This window comes from Phymastichus coffea, unplaced genomic scaffold (genome assembly GCF_024137745.1).
Source record: "Phymastichus coffea isolate CEN01 unplaced genomic scaffold, Cenicafe_Pcof_1.1 PCOF00044, whole genome shotgun sequence".
Classification (NCBI taxonomy): domain Eukaryota; kingdom Metazoa; phylum Arthropoda; class Insecta; order Hymenoptera; family Eulophidae; genus Phymastichus; species Phymastichus coffea.
The window spans coordinates 1,684,939-1,695,192 of NW_026706855.1; the positions used below are offsets into that span (position 1 = coordinate 1,684,939).

General features: G+C 30.9%; 3 protein-coding genes and 1 pseudogene across 3 annotated transcripts; 2 read left to right on the plus strand and 2 right to left on the minus strand.

Moving 5' to 3' along the window:
- The first annotated feature begins 455 nt into the window (after nucleotides 1-455).
- On the plus strand, nucleotides 456-2,344 carry LOC131664483 (SPRY domain-containing SOCS box protein 3-like). Its single transcript, XM_058935619.1, has 5 exons — nucleotides 456-641; nucleotides 871-1,061; nucleotides 1,144-1,372; nucleotides 1,460-1,687; nucleotides 1,765-2,344. Exons 1-5 carry the CDS (start codon nucleotides 545-547, stop codon nucleotides 1,953-1,955), a joined length of 936 nt encoding a protein of 311 aa, XP_058791602.1. The 5' UTR covers nucleotides 456-544; the 3' UTR covers nucleotides 1,956-2,344.
- A 202-nt stretch (nucleotides 2,345-2,546) lies between these two features.
- LOC131664482 (N-glycosylase/DNA lyase) lies at nucleotides 2,547-3,963 on the minus strand. The gene is made up of 3 exons (XM_058935618.1): nucleotides 3,769-3,963; nucleotides 3,318-3,629; nucleotides 2,547-3,261 (listed from the first exon to the last, which is right to left on the minus strand). The coding sequence occupies exons 1-3, from the start codon at nucleotides 3,951-3,953 to the stop codon at nucleotides 2,655-2,657; spliced, it is 1,104 nt and encodes a 367-aa protein (XP_058791601.1). The 5' UTR covers nucleotides 3,954-3,963; the 3' UTR covers nucleotides 2,547-2,654.
- Nucleotides 3,964-5,310: 1,347 nt separating this feature from the next.
- Nucleotides 5,311-7,245, plus strand: LOC131664690 (deubiquitinase OTUD6B-like). The gene is made up of 3 exons (XM_058935989.1): nucleotides 5,311-5,374; nucleotides 6,588-6,682; nucleotides 6,752-7,245. The coding sequence occupies exons 1-3, from the start codon at nucleotides 5,311-5,313 to the stop codon at nucleotides 6,938-6,940; spliced, it is 348 nt and encodes a 115-aa protein (XP_058791972.1). The 3' UTR covers nucleotides 6,941-7,245.
- Nucleotides 7,246-7,336: 91 nt separating this feature from the next.
- Nucleotides 7,337-9,764, minus strand: LOC131664691 (lysine--tRNA ligase-like; annotated as a pseudogene).
- Nucleotides 9,765-10,254: the final 490 nt, after the last annotated feature.

The window sequence follows — 10,254 nt, forward strand, 5'->3', positions numbered from 1 at the left end:
ATTTCCAAGACTTCAAATTTTTCATTTGTCAAATATATTTTCCAATTTCATTGCAGTAATTATAAGAACTGACCGTCAAATAAACTTTAACATGTTAAAGTAGTGAAAATGTAGTAGTAAACAATCTCCATGGCAGTGAATTTTAACCTTACTTCCAAATAAAAACATTCAAGTCGAATATGAAATTCAAGTAACAGCTTACAAACGAAGGCCATGGTTGTAAAATAAACATAAATCCGTCATAATTTTGGAAAATAAGATTTTTTTATTGCTCATCGATAGTCTTCACTGAAGCTTAATGAACGGAAAACCTCGTTTTATATATCTATATGTTATATATATGTCATCAGGAAATATATTGAAACTATGCTCCGTCGGTATGAAAATTTCGAGAGCTTTCTCGAACGGCAACACCGAAGTTATATAAGGGAGATCATGCACACTGGCGCTAGTGTTTTGTTTAAATATATAGATGTGCAGAAGTACCTTATCGCTTCATAGAGATTAAAGAAGAGAAGACATTGAATTTTTTAATTTTATCATCATGAGTCTCGAGTACCATCCCGCAAGATTTCTTCATGAATTAGCCAATCTTTGCCAATACTCTGAAACAAACTGCAGTCAACCTGTGGAGAGTGGAAGTAAGTTTTTTTACGGTTACTATTGTCGAGAATATTACACTGATCGTTAACCTTTTTAACAGATCGATCCTCTCATTTTGGTCATTTCTCTCATTTTTTTTCACTTTCACTATCACGTACCTGATAAACGGCTTACAATTGTTGACAACAATCAACCATACCGCGTTGTTTGTTTATTGTTTGTATTTGTAAACAGTTTGAGAAAACTTATTGCTTGTTGTGATTTCAGCGTACGAGTGGTCATGGGACGCATCTTTTGAAACACCGAGACTGCAACTGGACGACTCAAATTTAGAAGTCAAGTTCCATCCTGGATATAGTGTAGGTACAGCAGCTATCAGAGGTAACAAAATGATGTCAAAGGGGAGACATCACTATTGGGAGGTCAAAATGATTACACCAGTTTATGGAACAGATGTGGTAAGTATCGCAACATTTTATTTTATCTGTGGCTTAATTTCTAAACAATATGTTCAATCCATTGGCTTATGTTCTTCTCTAGATGGTTGGAGTGGGCACGATAAAAGCAGATCTAACTAGTACAATGGATTCTTTTTGCTCTCTTTTGGGTAGAGACAGTGAGTCTTGGGGTTATTCGTATAGAGGATTTATACAACACAGTGGTGAATTTAAAGAATATACAGCATGTTTCAAACAAGGTAGTTTAGTTGGAGTTCATTTGGACACATGGAAAGGAACCCTTCAATTTTTCTTAAATAGGAAACCATTAGGTAACTTACAACATCAGAAATATGTTCCTAGTCTGAAATATACATTAATTAAGTAAGCGATATATAAAATAAAATGGTATATTTTAGGTATTGCTTTCTCTGGTCTTAGAGGATTAGAACTCTATCCCATGGTTTGTTCAACAGCAGCAAAAAGTAAAATGAGAATAACATACAGTTGTTCAACACCAGCTTCTCTACAAATGGAATGTTTATCATTATTAAGGCCTTTACATAAAGCTTATTTGAATGCAGCATTCCCTGGACTCAATTATCTATTCCAAAGTGTATTTGCAGAAATACTTCAAAAATATAAAGGTAATTTTTACAATTTTTTGTAAATACAATAACTTGCTAAAAATTATTAAGCTGAAATATTTTTTTAATTACTTCAGATGAAGATAATCTTGAGGATGATTATGAAAATCTTGGTGAAAGTTTGATATTAGATGACTTTGACTTTGCTCTGGTTGGTTGTAAAAAACTAAAAAAAAAGCGATGTCTTAACTCAAATTATATACCTGAACTTCCACATCAAAGTGTAAAAGCTATAGTGTTTAAATCGAATGAAACTATTTTCCAGTGAGTCTGATCAGTGTTGAAAAATTTTAGAGTCAAACAAAAGTTAAATGTCTGTGCCAAGATGATCTAAAGACTTCTACTCTTTGCATGATTGGTCTACAGCTGTGAAAAGTTCCGACTTTTTAATGCGTTTTATGAAGGTAACATTCTACCTATCAGCACTCAATTTACAATAATTATTGTAAAATTTAATTTTTTGATAATTTGCATGTAAGGACCTTTTCTGTAATTTTAAAACATAGATCATAAGGTACAGACTCGACATTTTTTCACCAAAATTTAATGGTAAAATATTTACATCTTTAAACAATATTTAGTATTACGTGCATAGATAAACTTTTTAGAAAAGCAATGTGTCAAACTTTTGAGACTATCCTAATTTCAGGATTTAATGTACATAATTATTTATTTAATAAGAATTTCAAAGTAAATTATGAACGAAAGTTTTTAATTTATAAACTTTTAATATGAACTATACAAGATTTATTAATAATTGTAGTATTGGTTGTATTAGAATATTTTACAACTGTAATTATTATCAGTTCTATTAAAATATTAAATTGTAAAAATTGCAGATTATTGTCTGAACTAATTAAAAGCTCAATATATGCATTTAAAAAATACTTTATGTATTTTAAAAAAATAAAACGTTTGATTACAAACTGCAAACATGAACTATTTCATAGTCCCAATTTAATTACACTTACTTACTTTTCTTAGATTTATTCACTTTAACAGATTTTTGTTTTTCATCACTATTAGTGCGTTTGTTGCTTTTACTTTTATATCTATCTGTGGAATTAATTTTTACACAGAACACAATAGCTTGTGCCCAACCAGCAAGAGGTCCCCAAAGTTCACGCAAGTAATTATTAACTTCTTGGTGAATTTTTGGAGTTACAGATTTTTGTTTGCTTAGATGTGGAATGTAATTTGCACATGCTATTTGAAATATATGAGTATCCACTGGAATAGCTTCTAAATGCCCAAGTGACATAAGACAAACACAATCTGCAACTTTAGGACCAATACCTGGAAGAGACATGAGACTTTCTCTTGCATGTTCATAAGTTGTACCACTCTCCTTTTTCAAATCTTGCAGCCACTGTCTGCCTCCAAGAGTTAAAAGTTTCTGAGCACTTTTTGCTATATAGCCAGCTCTGTATCCAAAACCTTCTTGTCTGAGAATCAACTCGACATTTGGTTTAGAAAGTGCTTCTATCGTAGGGAAATCATAATACTCTTTACCATCTATAATACCAATCTTTTCACCAAATATTCTACTCAATTTTTCTACCATGCCTGATATTCTGAAAATTAATATATTGAAAAATATTGCAATGGTAATTATGTTGTTTCTTTTTACCTTTGTATGTTATTGTTTGAACTACAAATAAATGAGAAAATATTTTCAACAACATCTTGATCTAATATTCTAACAGCTCCTATCTTATCATAAACACTCTTAAAATGAGAATCAGAATTGGCCCATGTTTTTATATTTTCTTTCAATGAAACATCTAATCGAAAATAATTAGATAAAACTTCTTCACATTTAAAACCCTTCTGGAGTGATTGATGCATTGTGTAAATTATTTTATTATCATTTTGTGACAATGTCCAAACAGTACTTCCAAAAACTCCTCTAAATTTTCCATCACTATCACAAGCTGTCCATCTGCAATTCAAAAACAATGCTGTTAAAAATTATCAAATTAAATATTAACAGAGAATTTTAGCAATCATAAAAAATATGCATTTATGATTTAGAAATTGAGAAGTCAAATAAAAAATTATCAAAAATAATAATTTCTTACCGGAAACTTTGACCCCCTTTCAATGTTATTCCTAAATCAAGTTCTTCTCTTTCGCATAAAATGGAATCGCTTATTTCTTGTTGTTCGCCACTCTCATTTTGCTGTCGAGCTCGTGCTGTCAACTTCATTATCGTTAAAGTTTTACAAAGATTCAAATTATATCTTAAAAATTGTGTCATGAGCATGTAAACATAACACGCATAGTAAACTCAGGTACAACGGTGACATTATACACTGTCAACAGCAATAATATAGCAATAGAAAATGGCGCGTAAACACGACGCTAGCGCCACATTTAAATGGAACAAACATAATCAAAATTTCTTATATTCAATGCTACGTATTGAAGTATAATAACAAATTTAAAAATCTTTCATTTCCGTACCGACGATAATTGGAATACTTGAGTAATTAACAAGGTTAACAAATCGAGTACAAGTAATAGAAGTTCATAGACTGGTGGGTGCAAATATAGGACTAATGCTTGAAAGCTCGCCGAAAGCTTGGAAAATTCTAGAGCTCGAATCAGATCGTGAGTTAGGAACTTGGGACCGAGCCAGTGCTGAGAATCCTATCATTTTCTCGCAAAGGCAAACTTATAAAAGGATAGTCGTGGCGTTTCTTTTTCTTTGTATTGGATTTGATTTGGATTTTTTTTTTGTATCCGTGACCGTCGTTTGATTTAGTTCCACGCTTAATTCTACGTCCCCCTTAGTGTTTACATTTTCAAGCCAAGCCTTCGCTACGCACTGAATACTTTGCTTGAAGCTTAAATAAATTTTGAACAATTTTTTAAATTATCAAAGTGTAGTTGAAAGTAGTAAGATTATTTATTAAATCATTGGAAAATGGAAAAGCTGTAGTTGGTTTAGTAACTATAACCTCTTTTACAATCAGATATGTATCTTTTTTTATTCAATTTTATTTAATCACATCAGATGGTTGATCAGATACTTTGTTTAGAATTTTATTTTACAGGTAGACTGAAATAAAAATGATAAAAACTGATGCCTACTGTTTTCTAAGATCAGTATATATTTGAAGAAATTTATTTCAATTAATCAGGTAAGACATTAGTTCATCATCAAGATAGATCTATATTTATATTAAATAAGTTTTTCATGACAAAAGGTGTTCTGTAAGAGACGTTCATCAAGGATGAGTACAAAAAGGCACTCCTAATGTGATAACTGCAGGAGTGAACAACAGTAAAGCTTTGTTTGTTTCATGGAAAACTCAGTCTGCAGGTAGTAATTTGTAAATATATATATTAATTGTCTATGATGGAGGATTATATTATGTGTTTACATTTCAAAGATCTCCCAGTGTTGGAGTTATGTACATCTTAAGTTCGTATTTTATGAGTTCTTGATGCAGTAGAAAGTGCTCGGAAGAAAAAAATATTAAATCATTTATTATAGAAGATATTAAAATCTTTTTCCAAAAAGAAGATAACCTTGACGTATTTATCTAAAATTAACTATATCGATAAAATCACAAAAATAGTGAAAAAACATGAAATTTTTCAAGAGTTCTTAGGTTATGATTGAGAGGTCAAGAGTTCGAGAGTTAGGATTGAGAGATCAAGAGTTCGTAGGTTGGAATTGTGAGAGCATAGTTCGTAGTTTGGGAATGTGATAGCAAGAGTTCGAGAGTTGTGATTGAGAGATCAAGAGTTCGATGGTTGGGATTGAGAGAGCAAGAGTTCGTAGGTTGGGATTGTGAGAGCATAGTTCGTAGTTTAGGAATGTGAGAGCAAGAGTTCGAGAGTTGGGATTGTGACATTAAGAGTTCGAGAGTTGAGTTTGAGAGAGCAAGAGTTCGATAGTTGGAATTGTGAGACCAAGAGTTTGATAGTTGGGATTGTGAGAGCAAGAGTTCGAGAGTTGTGATTCAGAGAGCAAGAGTTCGGTGGTTGGGATTGAGAGATCAAGAGTTCGTAGGTTGGAATTGAGAGATTAAGAGTTCGAGAGTTAGGATTGAGAGAGCAAGAGTTCGTAGGTTGGGGTTAGGATTGTGAGAGCAAGAGTTCGAGAGTTGGGATTGTGACAGTAAGAGTTCGAGAGTGTGGTTTTAGAGAGCAAGAGTTCTTAGGTTGGATTGTGATATCCATATATATATATATATATATATATGGATATATATATATACATATATATATATATATATATATATATATATATATATATATATCCAATATCCATATACATACTTTATCTATATATGATATTCATACTTTATCTATATATGATATTCATATCCATTTCCATACTTTAATCCATATCCCTATCCATATCCATACTACATATACATGCTATAGCCATATCCCATATCAATACGTTATCCATATCCCATATCCATATCCAAATCATATCTATACTTTATCCATAATCATATCCATATTCATATCCATACCACAGCCATATCCACATCCATATCCATATCCATATCCATGCTTTATCCATATTCCATATCCCGTATCCCATATCCTATATCCATATCAATATCCGTACTTGATCCATATCCATATTCATATCTATACTTTATCCATATCCATACTATATCCATATTCATATCCATTTCCATATCCATATCCATATCCATATCCATATCCATTTTCATATCCATATCCATATCCATATCAAAGAATATTTAATTAAGCATCAATGTTAATGAATATTTTTTTTTTAACCTATACAATGCTGTTGCACATCAATTGAAATTAATAGGAAACATACCTTCCCTGAACTTTATTGATCTTAGGAAACAAACTGCCAAATATCTAAGAGAGCATAGTGATAATTTTCTGTCATTTATAGATAATCCAGATTCTGATGATCTTATGTCAATTGAACAGTATGAAAAATACTGTGATTCAGTTGGAGAAACGAGTGCTTGGGGTGGAACAGTTGAAGTGAGAATATTTATTCAACATGCAACGGTATATTAGTATTTTATGTTTAATAAAATTTTCTTGTTACAGCTGCAGGTACTAGCAAATATTCTCAAATGTCCTATTGAAGTTATTCAAGCTAGTGGTGTTCCTTACATAGTAGGTGAAGAATATGAACAGACAAGAAAACTTATTCTAACATATCATCGGCATATGTACCAACTTGGAGCACATTATAATTCTGTAACAAAATATATAGCAAATTTAGAAGACAGCTGATCTAACTGTTAAATTGATTCAAATTAAAATAAATTATAGTTAGCTTATTACACAGTTGAAATTGTTCAAATTTTTTTGTGATTGCTAAAGTTGTAAAGGATTGTGTTTTATTATGCTTTATGTTATAAGAAGATCATTTTAGAGTAAATTTTGTCGTGTTAAAGATTTATTATACATCAACAACGTTAAAAAATTTTATAAAATGTCAAATGTACATGAATCATGGAAAATAATTTATATAAGATATATTTTAATTTATATATGTAATTAAATTATAAATACATTCAAGTCTATGTTTATCTAGGTAGAAGAATATAAAACAATGTTACGATAAATTATGTTTAATAATAAACGTTTAACGAAAATTCTTTTTCCAAAATTTATTTGGCTGTATTATTAACAGCTTCTATAATCTCTTCTCGTATTTCTGTTTGGATCATCAGGCTTTATAGCCGGGAAGAACAGTACCTCCTGTGAGTAAATTTAAATAAGTTTTAGTTTACAGATATTTATGAATTATAAATATCATTATAATTTAAACTAACTTTAATATTATTAGAGTCAGTGAGGAACATAGTTAGACGATCAATTCCAAGACCCCAACCTGCGGTAGGCGGCAAACCATATTCTAAAGATGTACAGAAATTATCGTCAACTCGTTGCTCAAATCTAGAAATATACATTTTTAGTAAAATAAAAATTTTCTTTTTCAAAAAATGAGAATTACTCAATTGTGCAATTCGCAAAAATATTACGTACCTTTCCCTTTGTACAAACGGATCATTCAACTCCGTATATGCATTACAAATTTCTTTCTTCATGACAAAAAGTTCAAATCGTTCCGTGAGACCCTCCGCAGAACGGTGGTATTTTACAAGCGGAGACATAATTTGTGGATGATCTAAAATGAATGTTGGATTTATACACTTTTCTTCAATGAACTCGCCGACCAGCTAAAGTTATAAATTATTATTAGTAACTAATTAATAACTATCTGTTTATAAATTCAATTTTTAAGCTATTAATATTCACATACTTTATCTAGTAATCTAGCAGTGGTCCTTGGTGCTGGACATTCAACCTCGTGCTTTATACAAAGATCGCTGAGGAATTTATTAGCCTTTGGAGTATTTAATTCGGAAGCCTTAGGAAAATTAACGTTCAGAAGTTCCTCAAGACTTTTCAACATTGATATTCGCTTAAATGGCGGAATAAAATCTATTTCTACCGCTTCACCTTCTTAGCCGTTTGGATGATAGATTACTTTATAAGTACTATGTGTTAACTTAACCATGCCCGAAATCATAGCTATCAAATCATTGTAATCCGCATAGACCATGTAAAATTCACAAGTGTTGAATTCAGGATTGTGAGTCATGTCGATACCTTCATTCCTGAACTATCTTCCGATTTCGTAAACTCTGTCAATTCCTCCTAGCACTAACTTCTGTAAAAAAAGTTGAGTTTAAATAAAATAAATTTAAAATTAAGATAATTAAAGATTAAATTAATATAACTATCTTTAGTTATATTAGAAAATGTATATAGTTTTGAAACTATTATGTTTACTTTGTTGTAAAGTTCTGGTGTAATCCTCATGTATACATCCAGTTTAAGATCGTTGTGATGTGTGATAAAAGGTTTTGCTGTTGTCCCACCAGCAATCATGTTAATCATTGGTGTTTCAATTTCCAAGAAACCCAGTTCATCCAAAAATTTACGTATGTAAGAAATTATTTGCGCTCTAATGTAAAACTTTTATCTGACGTGATTGTTAATGATCAGATCTAAATAACGTTGACGGAACCTTGTTTAACCTTTTTTTGTCTACATTAATTATTAATAATCTTTTACTAAAATTTTACTTTATCTTTCAATCCACAATGTAAATGAGGAAGCATGTGCAAACAAGGGTTCAGAAGTTTTATACTTTTAGACATAATTGACAATTCTCCTTTCTTACTTTTACAAGGAAAATCATCAATACCAATAATATCACCTCTACCAATTTTAGAGTTATCTGGCTCAAATTTGCTTTCATCATAATAAAATTTTGCATCGGCCATCACTTGAACTTTTACATCTTCTCCTTGGTTGTAAGCGATCGATATGAATGTGCCGTTTTTAAAAAACAAATTTACGCACGGTTTACACAAAGGTTGGCAGATGGAAATATGACGCAAGTTGTAACGTGTTTCATCACATAAGTATAGTAGGCTAGCCGGCAGAGCAGCTTGACTTCTTAGCAAGCTTCTTTCGATAATGCCCAACATCGTTCGTTGCTTACAGCACAATTATCGCAATTATAGCACCACCGACAAGGTGATACAAAAACCGTTAATTTATTAACACTTATTAACTTGCACATCTCATTTTAACCACGTAACTGCTCGGTGGGGTAAATCTACCCCAGCTCGAAAAACATCGAATAAATCAGAGAATTTTAGATATTTTGCTATGAAAAGTTTTTATAGTATATTTCAAACCTTTTACTACAAAAAAAAAATATTCAGGTTAACAATTTTTAATGTTACACATACTGAAAAAAATTGTTGAAAAAAAAAAAAAAAAATTTTATTTATTGTTAAAAATTGTCTGGGGTAAATCTACCCCACATAGCAGTTAAGTGTTAAACAAAGATCGAAAAATACTGTAGTACAGAAAGGAAATATTCTTGAACATACAGTGTGCTGTAGGTTATCTTTAGATAGTCAAGTTCTAACGTGAAAGCACCACGATGATTACTCACTTTTTTGACAATTTTTCACCTACTGGTTCGGCCATTTCTACCATGAGGTAATTTGATTTCCTGATTTCCCACCATCTTTAGCAGACGAGAATTGTACACTATTCGTTAGTTCATAAGTTCGCGCTTCTGGCGCGTATTTTGAGATAAGCTGCTTACAGATCAGCTGCTGTAAAAAGTCTTACTAGCTTCAAACGGATAAACACGTATGATACACGGGAGAAAGTTAATATATAAGTATCATTGTTATAAACGGCTTTTTGAAATCTCCGCTTATGCACGTTAGCATTTGTAATACTAAATAACTATTGTAATAATTGTACTAAGTAAATAACTAAATAAATAAATAAATATGTATGTGATAACTACATACATACATTACATACATACATAAGTATTATACATAAATATGTGTATTATACGTACATATGTATTATACATACAAGTATATTATACGTACATATGTAATATACGTACATGTGTATTATACATTCAAAAGTATTATACTGCTCTCGGTATTATACGTACAATTGTATTATACATAAATATGTGTTATACATATATATGT